General features: G+C 39.8%; 1 protein-coding gene across 1 annotated transcript in view; it reads left to right on the forward strand.

The window, feature by feature from the left end:
• The first annotated feature begins 804 nt into the window (after nt 1–804).
• The window catches only part of bdnf (brain-derived neurotrophic factor), a 30927-nt gene continuing 15636 nt past the window's right edge, over nt 805–16095 (forward strand). Inside the window, exons 1-2 of the mRNA XM_041791649.1 lie at nt 805–858; nt 10257–10345. Coding sequence (XP_041647583.1) covers nt 10340–10345 — 6 coding nt within the window. The 5' untranslated portion in view covers nt 805–858; nt 10257–10339. The remainder of the gene's footprint in view (nt 859–10256; nt 10346–16095) is intronic.

Consider the following 16095-nt stretch of genomic DNA (forward strand, 5'->3'; position numbering starts at 1 on the left):
TTGTTTATCTTCGGGCAGGGTCCAAAACTAACTTTTTCACTTACCAGCCAGGAAATTTTTTACCAGACAGGCAGATATTTTACCAGCCAACCAAATAAAAATTGCTTTTAAGTGTTGTAATTTTCTATCAGTATTATTTAACATGTCATTTGGGTCTTGTATGCGATTCTCAATCAATATTTTTAATAGTATAGCACTAATACTAGCAATAATGTATGCTAAAATATGAATGACTGTTTCAAAAGTTAAGTGTAATATTTGGGTTAATAAATTCTGTAGTATTCTTACTACAGTGCAAAAAGAATCTTTCACTTGGGAATTTTACTTGAATCACTGACTTCAGTCATCTTTGGACAGTTGAGACATAAGATTTTAGCTCGACCAGACTGCAACAGCCCTGTATAAACATGAATGTCTGACCAATGATGGACATCACCATCTCTCCAAGAAACGCCTAGCTGCTGGTGGATGAGACTGGGGGGTGGCGGCGGTGGCAGTGGGAGCAGGAGCAGCAGCAGCAGCAGCAACATTAACCTCTGTCTTTTGGTCGCCGGTTGTTAAAATCTCAGCCTCAGCAGGTTCTTTTGGTGTAGTATTTTGTTTTTCTTGCAGGAGGCTCCGCAGTACCTGGCCAGCATCGCCACATGTTATTTTTTTCCTACTTCTTCTTATTCTTCTTTTTTCTTACTACTTCTTCTTCTACAAGCAAGGAGGTACGGGTACGGTAACAACCAGCTATCCACCTCGGCACGCTGTGAATGACGTCATGACTGACGCACTTATGTGACCACAGATCATCTGGGCCTGAAATACACATTACTCTGCCAGGAAACCAGCTGATGCCAGCATTGTTCTCCAGTAAGAAAAACATGAATTTTTTGCTAGTAAAAAAAAAACTCACCAGAGTGGCGAGTGGTCTTAAAAATTCACCAGCCAGAGACAAAATCTACCCGTAACTGGCAAGTGGCGAGTGTTAGTTTTGGACCCTGTCTTCGGGTCCCAGTAAAATATGGCAACCGAGGTGGAGCGGGTGTGTTTGGAGTTGGAGCTCATCGATATTGATGAATAAATTTTTTTGTTGCAAATGTTGAAGCTCAGGCGACAGGGAAGACGTTTGCCGAGGTGGTCTGTATGACCACTAATTGAGTCGAGGCTGAGAACGGGTGATGTTTTGAGTGGACCAATCACAGCCCTTGAGGTCCACATTCCCATGATGCGTAGTTAGGATTTTTTTGGACGCAGAAGGCTACATGTAGCTACGCCATCAACGCGATGCAGAAGCATAAATAAAGCTTTAGAGTGAGGGTTGAGGTTTCAGTTAGGTACCAAAGATTAAAAGTTAAAAGCCTGACCTGCAAAACGTTTAATGAAGCTGAGTAAACTGTCTGCTCACAGGAAAAATGCTTGTCCTCCATTCAAATGCAGCAAACATAGTTTGTGTAGCTCCATTAGATGCATAAGCTACACAGATCATGGGCCTACGTGGCGAACGTGGCTACAGAGATAAATCTGAACTCAAAAATCATTTACTGTGTGTAAGCTGTATTATCTATGCAGCTATGTTATCTTTAGCTTTGTTTGCTAAAGGTCCCGTTGAAGCTAACTTAGCTGCATTGGCTTTTGTAGTAATGATAATTATGTAGTTAAGCTTTGCCGTAAGCTTTAGCTAAAGTTAAGAAAGTTAAAGCAAGCCAACATTTATGTAACTACTTCTATGGGGGCTCTATACCAAATTAATGGAATTGGGAAAAAAAAGATCTAAGCAAATACAACACTTCCATTCTGACAGCAAGGGCGTCTCAGATGAGCAGTCCATGAGAGTGGCTGTCAGAAATGCACGGTCTGCAGCCAGACTGTCTTGAAAAACTCTATGATGGGATTTTATTTTGAAGGATAAAGCTCCATCCTTGAGTTGTAATTTGCCATTAAGGAGGTGGTGGTAGGTCCAACACGAGACCAGTTTAGATCCACTGGAATAGACTACGGTGTTATTAATATTGAATCATAGATTGTACTGCCAGTGACAGAGAATTATTGTGGTCCATCCATACGTGAGCAAAAAAATCATGAATGAAATACAGCAATACAACAGCAGCCTCCAGAAGCCATAAGATCCAGTGTGTCATGGCATCTCTGTAATGACAGTTTACATGACAAGAAATGCAATGATACAACTTGAACACCAAGAATAAAAGCCTAACTAGGGACAGGAGATGGAAACTAGCAAAAGCTATAATCTCTAGATTTGAAATATCAATTTCTGTTTGTGAAAGCTGTTGGAAAATTTGGGGTAATGCAAGCACTTAAAAAAAAAGTTATACATAACACAGAAGTAGTCTTTTTTTTTTAAATTGATAAAGACATTTCAGATGAAAATTTCTACATATTGTACCTTAAACAAATACAGATTATAGGTGATGTACCAGCATCTGCTCAGCATTGATTACATCTTTAAATGACTTACTAACAATGACAATGACAGTGATAAACATTTAATATAAAATCCTGTCAATTTTCATGCTAATGCAATGTCAAATAAACTGTTACCATGGATATGTATCCGCTGCATGTGGGCTGGGATTCTGAATTTAGTATTTTCATTATATTCTCTCCTGGATACAATGGCCTTTAAAAACCTGCAAAAATGCATACCTGCCTTGAAGAGATGCAAAGTTTTTCTCATAAAACCAGATTTTACAAAGTGTATGAACTTTAAGAAATCATGCAGAATGCTTAACCAAGTGCACTTGTCATATCCCCTCCCACTATTCCTCCCTCGTATATGTGTAGGAGAGACTGATGTCACACAGAGAGTTTCTCTGTCAGACGACAGGCAGCTGCCAAAAAGCTTGTGTGATAAAAATTACATTCATGGTTCCGGTCGCACAATGCATGATGGCCCTCCATCTTTGTCACTTTGACACACACAGAACACATCCACACACTCTGACACTCTCTCAAACTTAACATACATACAAACACATCTACGAGGACTCTCTCAAACCCTTCTTCTCCCTCTCTCTTCAGTGATTAAAAAACAATATCCAGCTTATAACTGCAAGTTAGTCAGACACCCACACTCATTTGCAGTGAAAGGCAAATGACCCTGGTGATGAGTCATTGCATTCACTCAGAGATTTGCTTTATTCAAACACTGAAATCTCTTAAGGCTGAGTGAAGCAGTGGTTCTCGCCATTGTGCCTCTGAGTGAGCTCAGGTGTGCCTTGACGTTTTTCTCAAATGTAAAAAAAAAAAAAAAGAAAAAAAAAAGAAAAGCAAAAATAGCACATGGCGTCATTGAAATCCACTGAAATTAGACTTTTATTTCCGAGCCAAACACATACACACATTGCCATTATAAAGGACTCCCTTTTCCTGTCATATGCAATATTTGCAGCTAATCAATAATCAGCCGTACCTCTGAAATTACTTCCTTTGGTAAACATGTCATCACAATGAAAAGATCTATGATTGCCAGGAAGGATAAATACCTCAAAAGAAAGAAAAAACATTGCTAATGACTGTTATATTGACAGTTGTATTTCATTTATTATTGTTCATTATATGGACAGATCAGTTCATTTTAATTCAGCTTCATTCCTTATATTCCTTAACTAGGAATTTTCTATGACTGTAGTATTGATTTTTAGAAACATAATTTTTGTAATCAAGTATTTCCTGGCGATGAGTTGAAATCTTTTCCATATAACCGCAAAGGTAGTTTGTGGAATTTTATTTTAATCTTTGTCATTAATGGGTGCCAGTTTAGCTCAGTTAGTGGAGCAGGCACTAATGATATCCAGACACAGCCAACACACAGCATGTGATATGCAAACTTTTCTAGACTCTCATTTCTTGAGTTCTTTAGGGTCTTGACCCACATACTGGTGTTGTTTTTAGGATTTTTTAAGATATCCTTATATTGCTTTTATAAAAATTTTCTGGGTGAGCTGCATGTGTGAACACAACCAGCCAAATTCTTTACCTCAACTTCACCTGGACTTTTCCACCTGGTAATACTTTCATGTGAAGTAAAGAAGAATTAATGTGTAAACCAAAGATCATGTTTTTGGTAACTGAAGAAGGCATGATGGCTGCCATTTGGAAAACGCTTTCTCAAGCTAGCTTTTGATCAGCTTAGACACACACAAAGAGACAGAGCTGAGGCTGGTCTTAAACGTCCTGACAAACAAAATGTTGGCTTTCACATCAGCCATACCCCTTACTGTTCACAAATCATATTCTTCTTAATACTCTCAGACTAGCATTGTTGCACACAACTGGAAGTGACACAGTTTATAAAACTTGAATAACTTTTGAACTGTAAATCGTAACCTCTTTCTTTTCTTTCCTCTTGAAGCTAGCTGTTGTGCCGTTCCATTGGCACTAATCATGCCTTCAAATTCCTTAAGAAAGTTTTTCTAGCAAGCCCAGAACTTAGGTGATTTTTTTTCAGGGGCATTAAAAATGAAATATACACCAGTAAACCCAATCTTAAACATCTATTAATCGATTTTTAATCAATTTTTGATCATTTCAGCCACTAGCGGCTAATGCTCAACCCCATATTGTTTTCCCCGAATGCTTTGAGAGGCTGTCAACCAATGGCAGGCTCTTCCATTGTCACGTCATGCTGTGTCACACTGTGCATGCCTTAACGCTTAGATCATGACAGAGACAGCCTGAGTAGCTCATAATAGACAGAGAGAATGTGATGTGGTCCTCTTTGCCACTGCAGACTTGACCTGCTTTGAATAATAATAACTTTAACTTTTTAACTTTAACTTTTTGAGTTAAAGTGCCATTGCTGCAGCACACATATTGTTAAAGCCCAGGTTCTCCTTGGAAAAAAAGGATATGAAGAGCTTGCCCTTGCACCATGGGGTAGATGTTTTGCAAGCTTTGTAAGACAATAAGTCTTGGCGAGACAAAATGGTTAAAAACAGCTTCGGGCTTGAAAGGTTATTTTCAAGGCATTTGCTGCAGACCATTCATCTCTGATGGCCACTATCATGAACCGTTCATATGAGACACCATATATCTCAGAACAGAAATACATGCTAAAACTATCAGATTAAACTTCAGTTTAGGGTTAGGGTAAGGGTAGGGTTAAGGTACTGGTGAGGATACAAAAAGTTAAAAGTTAAAAACCTGACCAGCAAAACCTGATTACAAAACAATTTATAAATCAGAGTAAAAAGTCTGCTACCATGAAAAAAACTTTTCTTCCATGAAAACACTCTGACACAGCAAGCATAGCTTACAAAGCTCCATAAGATGCATAGGCTGTGTATATAGAAAAGCTTAATAGTTAATGTAGCTAAAGCTAAGCTCACAAAGCAGCTGCGTAATCTACATAGATACATTATCTATGTAGCTACAATAGCTTGAGCTTTGTTTGCCAAAGCTCACCTTACTAAAACTGACTTAGCTATAGATCATAGTTACTTAGCTAATGTAGCTCATGAAGCTGACAAAGCTAAAGCTAATCTAACAACGCAGCATTGTAAGCTACATAGATACTTTACCTACATAGCTATGTTCACTTTAGCTTCATTTGCTAAAGCTAACATAGCTAAGCTTGGCATATATAGAAACGTTAATTGCATAGCTAGCGTAGCTATGTTAGCTTTGGCCAAAGGCCTTTTCATCCCTGGTAATTCACTCAGAGACCACCGGTGGTTTAAGGGCCCTTTGGACATCAACAGCTCAACCAGGGCCAAGACAGTACCGTAGCCCATGCTTTCTCACCACATCCACCTTTTCTCCGCCCTGTGGACTTTGTTATTTTTTTTCAACAGATTATTTCCCATGCCCCCAGTAATATAAGCCCGATGGTGCCCTCAGACACTTAGTCACCACATCTATGCCTCACTGCAGCCTCAGTTTTTGGCCCAAACATGCCTAAAACCTATGCACAATACTGTAATTTTACATTGAAAATGGAGTTATTAATTTTCAGTTTGTACATGTTTGTCAGATTAGACCCTCATACAGCACACTGACAATGAATTAAACTCTAAAACAACAAAAGATCTAGTCAGAGCTTACCTTCAGTGGTGTTTAACTACCATAACATCTACAGTAGTGGAGAATCCATACTCTTACACTGCCTCCAATATGAAATAGCAGAATGTATAGCAGCCCCAGGTCATCATCTATCCACACAATGTTTGTGCTTTAGCTGATTTTGTGTGTTCACAACTCATCCTTTTTGAAGAACATGCACATGTGTTTCACATTGCCAACTACTGCTAGTGTTTCAAACATTTTTTTTTCAGATCTCTGTGTATGGCAGTTGTTATCAAAACACCCTCTAAATGCAAAACCTTTTCAAAATAAAACAGTTCTGCTTTCACTGGATCTTTGTCATATAAACGTGACATAAGTTTGCTCACAGAGAGGCTAAAAGGAGTTGTATGAGAGACAGGTGTATGTTTGTGTAACTGAGTCGTGTCAGAGTATGTGGGTGTGTAGGTGTTAAAAATCTCTTTTCTCCTTGGCCTGGACCAACTTTATAAATGTTATCCATGACATTTCACAAGACTGTAAGATCTATGAATGGCAGATGTTAAAGAATTGGCAAATGGGCAAAGATTTCCTGAAGCGACAGTTAAACGTGTCCAGTCTGTCTGACCACAGTTTGTACAAGGCTGTCTGCTGGAAAAAAAAAAAAAAAACCTGAATGAACTTGAGACTCATTTTTAGGCATTAGGCCTGAGGGCTGCAAGTGTTATCTGGCTGCATCAAGTTTACTTTGTTTAAGAAAAGAAAGAATAGTGGAGTGTATGGGGGAGGGAGTGTAATGGGAGTCTTTAACAGGGAGTAAAAGGCACTGAAAGGATTTTGATCCAGTGATATTATATATCTGTCCTGGTCAGGGCAGACAAAAGCACACAGCAAACCACCAGAGAGCAAAGCATGTCATCTGAATAGTATGTCTTCTTTGCAGTGTTGTACATCTAAAGGCTTTGTGTGCCTGAATTTGGCTGGAAGAAGGCACAAAGGAGGCAGTTTGTTCGCCCCTGACAAGTGTGCTTTTATTTGCGGCGGTCCTTTGATGTATAGAGAAACTTTGGCTGGGATATCCCTCGCAGACAAATGCATGAGAAATCCCACTCCTTTGTATTATCCTTAACAATTCCCTCACCATTCACTGCAAAGCTTTTATTCCCTTTAAGCCCTTTATTTTAAATTTTGGGCCTACTGTCTGTCTGTCAACTGTAATGGGGAATCGTGTTTGACTTTATTGTACAGATAAAGTTAATGGAGAGTTGGGGGCATGCAGTTCAGATAAGGGGAAATAACATCACCTGACATGTTTCTTTCTATTTTAAACATTTTAACTGAAATGTCCACGTCATTGGCTCTCAACCTGGGCTCCGGGGCCCACTTTGATGGCACCAGAGATTTCAGGTGGTTGACTCTTACTATCTACAATTATGATAAAGCACTTACAACAAACCCAACCCAAGGGTATTGGGCCCCAAACCCGTGCTGCCATGTACATGGGCATGCATAACCACTAGGCCATCTGCGCCCCTAAATCCTTGATTCCTACAGTTGTAACAGCTTATACTTGAATTAAGCAACAGCATCAAAATCAGCTTGATTACACTGATTCCTGTTGTTGTACCCGCACAGCATGTGAGCTACAGAACGATGTGGCGGGCCATTTCTCATCTTGTTCAAAAAAATGCCCCAGACAGACAAAGGAGTGCATGTCCACACAGATGAGCCATGTCATAACACCTCCAGCCTCTGCTTTTACTGGCATGGAGGCATCAGAAAGTTGGTTTTCTTTGTCAGTATTTTTGTGCATCAAGCATATATTGCTTGAAGAGTCAAGCCATGAGGACAGCAGTTTGAACAACTGTAAAGCTGACTACAGTTTGAGTGCACTTGTTTCTTCTATCAAGCTTTTCTGACCCAGCAAAATTGACTAAGTGGATAAAACTGGGGTTAGGTCATTTGCCATTCAGGACAAGCAGGTAGAAAAACATTTCTTGGCTGGCATAGAGTAGCTAAAGCCTAAGGCTATTAATAGTAACATCTGAGAGTTTAACTAAGTATTGACTTTTTTAATAAGCCAGGGTCTACATGAAAAATAAATTTAGTCTCTTAATTTCTAAAGTGAGGCCAAGATGTGATTGCCTTAAACCTTCATTTCTGATCAACTACTGTGGATACTAAAAGAAGGGCATGACCCTTCTTTTCAGTTGCTTTATTAGCACTGTAAACATTTTCCTCATGAGTATTTTCTTTCAAGTGCAAGTATTAAGTCTTAAATATGGCATATTATTTTAGTAAATCTTGATAATTATTCAAACCGAAAAATAAATTTAGGGCACCGCTGCCTATTATCGACAAATTGCCACAAAAAAAGGGGGTTATTAATTCTCCTATACATCATCGAAGTAGGCAGTAAGAAGTCAGCATCGTCTCGCAGTTGGAGGCAGGGAAACAACCCCCCCACCTCTATGATCAGAAAAGTATTAGTTAAGGCATTAATCTGAACTTAGTACCCCATAACAACAAATTTTGGACATTTTTACAAATGTATTGAAAATTTAAAAAAAAAAACTGAAATAATACATCGACATAAGTATTCAGAATCTTTGCAAAAACCTGATATTTAGGTCAGGATTAAGTTGTAGAAACAGCTCAGCCATGATGGAGAAAAATAGGAGCTACCTGTCAATGTGAAATTTAAGTTTTTTATTTTTAATAAATTTGCAAAAAGAAAACCTAAAATTCTGTATTCACTTTGTCATTATGGGGTACTGAGTGTAGATTAATTTGAGTAAAAGGATTTTTTTTACTGCAGCATCAGGCTGCAATATAACAAAACTGAGAAAGGGGAAGGGGGGGTCTGAATACCTTCTGAATGCACTGTACATGCTTGGATGTTGGATTCCACTATTGGGCAAGGCTTGTTCTCCCTCTGGATGGCTTGCAGTCGTGTTCTCCTACTCGGCCCTGCTCTTTAGTTGAGTAAAATAAAAAGGACACTTTAGAGAAACTAAACCCTGAGATAAAAGTTTTGTGCTTTAAGGTTTTATGACCAAGAAGAAGACCAAAATATGTGGGGGACTAATTTACTGGTCACAGTTGGGAGCCTTATAAACTTAGCACAAAGTAAGGAAATTTGTGTTTGGTAGATCAAGCAGTTTGGCATTGGCAGGGAAGATTAGGCAAATTTTCATGGGTGCAACCCACATACTAGGCTCTGCTGCTCATCCCACAAATGCCTGTTCCTTACAAATGTGGTACCATTTAAAAGGGTAATAAACAGGCTTTCCAACAGTATATATGCAAGAAACATTGTTACAACAAAGAAATAACCTACCAAACACAAATTTCCTTACTTTTTGTACTAGGTTTAGTTTCATCCTTCTGTCTTATACTTCTTTTACCCAACAGCAGGACTACAGTGCCTCTGTGTAACAGCACTCAAAGTTGCAGGGCTCAGTGATACTTCCTTACACAACTTTCATCAGTCAGTCAGGGGATTTAAAATCATCAGCGTCCGAGTCACAAGCCTTTATCTCCTCTGCATGGCCTCTGCCACTGTCTTTTATATCAGACTGCTACTGTTTTTTAATCGGTCGATCACTGTAAAAGAGCTCAAACTCTTGAACCACCCATTCCTGGGCTCCCACAAGTGCTTAAGCAGATAAAGATTATAATCATCACATAGGAATTTTTAGTACAGGGGGTCAGGAAATAGGTCTTTTACATAAAACATTGAAAACTGTTTTGTTTTGAAGCCACAGTCATGCTGATGTAGCGGGATGCTGAGGATGTTTTACTGTATTATTCAAGTTTGTTTACACTGAAAACTTATGCTGTGACTTTCTGTTCCAAAAATCTGAGAAAGCTTGTGTTTTCTTATTCAAATTAAGATAAGTTTTTTTTAAAAGGCTCAATGCCCATCTAAGAAATCCAATACAAGGTCAACAGCCTGTGCTGCCTCAGTTTGCTGGTGTCAGACTGAGTCACCCTAATGAATATCTGAACTCGCAATCCACCACCTACCCTCCTGAGTGTGCATGTTGCTGCACTGTGGATTGAACTCCATGCATCTCTAAAGATAAAATCAAAACACTTGGTTTTTAGCTAGTCAGTACCTTATGGTGTGTGGATTCTCAGGACAGTGAGGACCCACAATTGACAAAAATCACCAAGCTGGTCCAAGCAATCAGCTCAACACTCACAAACTTAACTAGATGTCCTCATTTCTCTTTCCCTTTTAGGATTCAGCAGAAAACTGTGAAGAAGAGAAAGTCGTGAAATGTGAACATCTCTGCCAACGTGTGTGATATATACATGCGCTGCGATGAAGGTCAGTGCTGGGTGCTTCCACTGTGCAATATTTGGCTGATCATAAAGGGGTTACCATTTGCAGCGTCGTCGTGCATGCAAAATTTCAGGTCACTACCACTGGGAACCAATAATGCCTTTGGCTAAGCAACAAGATGCAAATACATCTATTCAAATTCGTACCACTCCATACACTTTGGAGCCAACACAATCACTCACACACAATCTCATCTTAGTGCTGCAGAATTAAATTGCATTGCATTCATTTTGATCATGAATGAGTCACGGTTCTGGAGCGATGTTTGATCTTGGTCTAATTTGGATTCGATATTTCTCCAGTTCTCATAGAAACTACACTTTTTAAATACAATCTGTATCATTTTCTATAGTTTCTTTATGTTCACCTACTTGTTGGTGTGATTTAGTTTAAGTCTTGCTTGACAAGGCCAATCATAGTTCAGACTTTTAAGGTTAATTATGACTGGCCTTGTCGGGCAAGACTTAAACTTGAATCAACTTTTTGGGCTTTGTTTTGGGCTTCTTGTAGCTGACTTTGCATTTCAACGTGGTGCATTTGCTTTCGTAGTTTAAACTGTCATTTCTGCTAAGCTGACTTGAAATAAGTGTTGCATGGCCACATGGGGGGGGGGGGCTTTTTGGGGAATACCTGCTCAAGGGGGCCTTTGAAGACCGCATTTAATCTTGTTAATCTTAAATATGCCATATACCAAAAAAAGGTACAAATTTGATAACTGAACTGAAACAATCACTGAAACTTCTCCATATTCTACCACTAATTTTTGCTCAGGTTAAATGTAGCCAGTAATGGAATTAAATCCCCTTCTTTACACTTGGTAAGACTATTCTTTGTTGTATCTACTGTAAAAATGTGAGAACTGCATTGTTGGTTTGTGACATATTACCTTAACTGCTAGATGATGATACATATCTAGACTTATTTTCTTGAGAGGGGTCTGGCTACAGTCTATGAGAGTGGCCGTCTGAGATGAACAGTCTACAGCCAGACTGAGGGTTTTGTCCCTGTTACCATTAAAATTGATGTTGAGTTTTGACAGCAATCTGTCACTTTTTTATTTGGTGGGTCTTCGGAGGGCTCGGCTTTTCTTAGATACAAGTAGGGGGGCTCCAAGGAAAAAAGGCCAGGAACAACTGACGTACATCATAGTATCATAACATCATCACAATATTTACACACATTTGTGACCCACTAAAAACAGCTCCATTCTACACTTCTAGGTCCTGGCCTGTCAGTTGAGAACCACTGATTTAGATAACCTTGCAAAGCTGATGTATTTGCCAGACTCCATGTCTGTCATCAGGCAAATCTTGAATGAATTGAAATCTTGATCTTGAATAGCTCCAATCCACAATGTTTGTGCCAAACCGCACACTGTTCGGACCAATCAGCACCGTTTAAGAACAAGACAGTCGCCATGGGCAGGGTTTAGTTCTACTAGTCAACTGCAATGGCTATTGCTAGTGCAGTGACTACCTTGGATATAGCTCTAGTGTAGCATCAATTTTACCATATTTCTGTATGAAATAAAAAGTAATAACACCAAAATCTTTTCTTGATGTGAAAGATGTTTTTGCTCTCCTGTGACTGCTTTGGCATGAGTTTGTGAGAGGGGGGAGTGTTAGTTGTTGTGAGTGGTTGTGTACAATGGCTGCTAGTGGAAGGATTAGCTTGGACTAAGCCACAGCAGCAGTTTTTTCAGAACTGGACAACATTTCTTTATTGAAACAAAGGAAAAGAGAAACACTGAAAGCTTTTTATGATGGAAAAGATGTTTTTGCTCTTCTCCCAGCCTTCGGCATGGGTTTGCCATCGTAATGGGAGGTTTGCTGTTGTATCCAATGGCTGCTGCTGCCATAGCTATTAGCTTGGATGTAGCTGTAGAAAATCTGCAGTTTAATCGGAACTGGACCGTATTTCTTTTTAAACAAGAGCAAAGAGTCTAACCGAAAGCTTGTTTTGGCATAGAAGGCATTTATGCAAGTCTCCTGACCGGCCTTGTCATTTATTTTTATTTATTTTTAAATTTTTTTACCAAGAAGTTCTGCCATTAACAATCTATGGCAGTGTTTAACTGTCAGCTCAAGAGTATTGCATGTGCAAAACGTCAGTTTGTCTTGTCGCCCTGATTGGCTCTTCATGAATGTGACAGACACTTTCCTCCAGTCACTTTCAGAGAATTTTTTTTGAAAAGTCTGCCCTTCCCAAACACTTACTATGGGACCTTTCCCAGATGAATGTGAAAGACATGCATTCAATAGAGATATGAAAGTTTATCTGGTGTGTGAGGTTATGATCTAGACACACTGAGTGAAATCAGTAAGGATAAAAATGCCATTTATTCTTGTATGTGTGCATACTCTCAGGCCACCCTTACATGAGTCACCACTCCGGTAAGGCCACCCTAATGAAAAAAAAAGTCTAGCTCTACCACTGGAGGCTGAGCAGTCCAGATACAAGGCACCAGATAACCTGTTACTCCATGGCCGTTCTAAAGCTAATGGCAGACAGGCAGCATCCTCCACACCTAACTGTGAAGCAGACGCAGGTTATTCAGGGTTAGGATATCAGTGCTCTTATATGTCTCATCCAGAGCTGCCAGATTTCTCCCCTCGGGCGCTAGAGACAGAGTTTACATAGTCACCAGGTGTTTAACTGGTAAAAGATGGTCTTGGGGGAAGACGGATGACACCATATGCAGCGAAGCCAGAGTGAAACCCTCAATATCACAGCAACACATTGAGTCCAATTTCAGCCTGCCAAGCCACCGGGGCAACCCAAATATCATCTATCCCGACACTGTCCGTCACTCTATACATAGAACGGCGAAATTAGCACAAACTGCAGGGCTCGCCATCAGTGTGAAGTATGGTGGCAGTAGGGGTGATTATTTACGGGGCTGCATTACTTTCTGAAGACCTGAGCTCTGAGTCACCGACCGAGCCTGATAATTAATTCCACACTCTACAGAAATATTATGAAGCCGTATGACAGAAAGACAGATGTACAGCATGAAACACATTGTCAACAGGGTGACTGGATTTAGAAATTCTGACTGCTTCAGCTTTAGAAAAGACAGAGAAAAACTGTTTTTTGTATGTGAAGAAATTAACCCTTACAGATATGGTTGGGTTTATCTGCACAGTATGATTTGTTTGAATAGAGGAGGCTTGAAGTATTGTAGTGTGTAATCAGAGTATTTGTTGTTTTGTCTGCTCTGTTTGTCCCACAGCTCAACATCCTGTAGATACAAAGAGGTAGAGACGAACAGGGATCTGACAGTAAGAGATAACCTGCCATCAGCCGGCCTTCTATTTTTAACCGCAGGTACTAGTAACTCATGACGTGGGGGCTCTTGTTATCAATATTTATGGAACAAAGATTGAGACAGAGTAATGATACACGTAGCCCCGACTGGATCCATCCTCGCTTAATAGTTGTCATTACGGCGAGGGGGAGGAAAGTGCTGATGGACTCAAAATTTTAGGCTGGCCCTCTACATTTTCGTAATGATTCCTGAGACTAGACAGGGCCCGAATGTGATTAGCGGATGTAAACAGGGGTGTGTAATAACTGCAGCATTAGAAATGGTTTTAACAATACTTATGTGCTGATTTGTTTTGTACTTCTGAGAAGGTGGAGCAAGGGTTCATTTTCATATTTGAATAGGAACAGTGGTGTGGAAGTAAAGACAGTAACAAATGGTAATGGGCAAACTAGTGCTATAACTCTTCCTGCGTTTCTTCTATCATCATGCAGTCACTAACGAAAGTGTTGGCACCCCTGGAATTTTTCCAGAAAATACACCATTTCTCCCAGAAATTGTTGCAGTTACAAATGTTTTGGTACAAACATGTTTATTTCCTTAATGTGCACTGGAACAACACAACAAAACAGAAGAAAAAAGCCAACATTTACATAATTTTACACAAAACTCAAAAAATGGGCCAGACAAAATTATTGGCACCCTCAACTTAATATTTGGTTGCACACCCTTGGGAAAAAAATAACTGAAACCAATCTCTTCCTTTAACCATCAACAAGCTTCTTACACCTCTCAACTGGAATTTTGGACCACTCTTCTTTTGCAAACTGCCTGAGGTCTCTAAGATTTGAAGGGTGCCTTTTTGCAACAGCAATTTTGAGATCTCTCTATAGGTGTTCAATGGGATTTAGACCTGACTCATTGCTGGCCACTTCAGAACTCTCCAGCACTTTGTCTCCAACCATTTCTTGGGGCTTCTTGAGGTGTGTTTTAGGTCATTGTCCTGCTGGAACACCCATGACCTCTGATACAGACCTAGTTTTCTGACACTAGGCCTTAAATTGTGGCCTAAAATCTTTTGATAGTCTCCAGGTTTTACAATTCCTTGCACAAAGTCAAGGCAACCAGTGCCAGAGGCAGCAAAACAACCCCAAAACATCCTTGAACCTCCACCATGTTTGACTGTAGGTACTGTGTTCTTTTCTCTGTAGGCCTCATTCTGTTTTCAGTAAACATAATGATGTTCTTTTTCGAAAAGCTCTACCTTAGTCTCATCTGTCCACAAAATGTTCTCCCAGAAGGATTGAGGCTTACTCAGGTATATTTTTGCAAACTCCAGTCTCCTGGCATAGCGCTTCATCTAATTCAGATTACAACGTATGGTCTGAGCTGACACTCTTGCACCCTGAGTCTGCAGGACAGCCCTAATTTGTGTGGAAGTTGACTGAGGATGTTTATCCACCATTCCAACTATCCTGCGTTGCATTCATTTGTCAATTTTTCTCTTCCATCCACATCCAGGGAGATTAGCCACAGTGCCATGGGTTATAAACTTCTTGATTATATTACGCACAGTGGACAAAGGAATTTCAAGATCTCTGGAGATGGTCTTGTAACCTTGAGATTGCTAATATTTTTCCACAATTTTGCTTCTCAAGTCCTCAGACAATTCTCGGCTCTTCTTTCTCTTCTCCATTCTTGGCGTGACACACACAGGCACACAACACAAAGGTTGAGTCAACTTTTATACGTTCTAACCGGCTTCAGGTGTGATTTTTATAGTGCCGGCACCTGTTACTGCCACAGGTGAGTTTAAATGAACATGCTTGAAATAAAATGATTTACCCACAGTTTTAGAAAGGGTGTAACTAGTTTTGTCTGGCCCATTTTTGAGTTTTGTGTAAAATTATGTCAATTTTGGCTTTTTTTCTTCTGTTTTTTTTTGTGTTGTTCCAATGCACATCAAAGAAATAAACATGTACCAAAAACATTTCTAATTGCAACAATTTCTGGGAGAAATGGTGTATTTTCTGGGAAAATTCCAAGGGTGCCAGTACTTTCGTCCATGACTGTATATCTTCTTTGCTGCTTTACTGCGATTATTAACACTATACAGGCTTTCTTTGCAGGCTACAAAGAGGTGTAATGTGCACATTCGTCTCCATGTTTATCCCACAGTGCTGCTTGTTGGCTTCCCATTTTGATAACACTCCCTCTGCCAAAATGCATTCTACTCCAACACTTGAAAGTTGCAAGGGTGAGCTCAAAAGAGGTGAAGTATCTTGGCAGACCATGGAGCAAAATGCCATGCAGTCGTATGCAGCCCAGGGGATGAAGTGATTGATCTATGACCTCAGACTTAGCCATAAGATATTGTGGTGAAGAGTGCGGGGGAGGGCATGGATAGTGGAAAAGGGACGAGCATGAGTCAGTAACAGAGTCTGCTGAGAAAAAAAAATAAAGCTGTGGG

This window comes from Cheilinus undulatus, linkage group 1 (genome assembly GCF_018320785.1).
Source record: "Cheilinus undulatus linkage group 1, ASM1832078v1, whole genome shotgun sequence".
Taxonomy (NCBI): domain Eukaryota; kingdom Metazoa; phylum Chordata; class Actinopteri; order Labriformes; family Labridae; genus Cheilinus; species Cheilinus undulatus.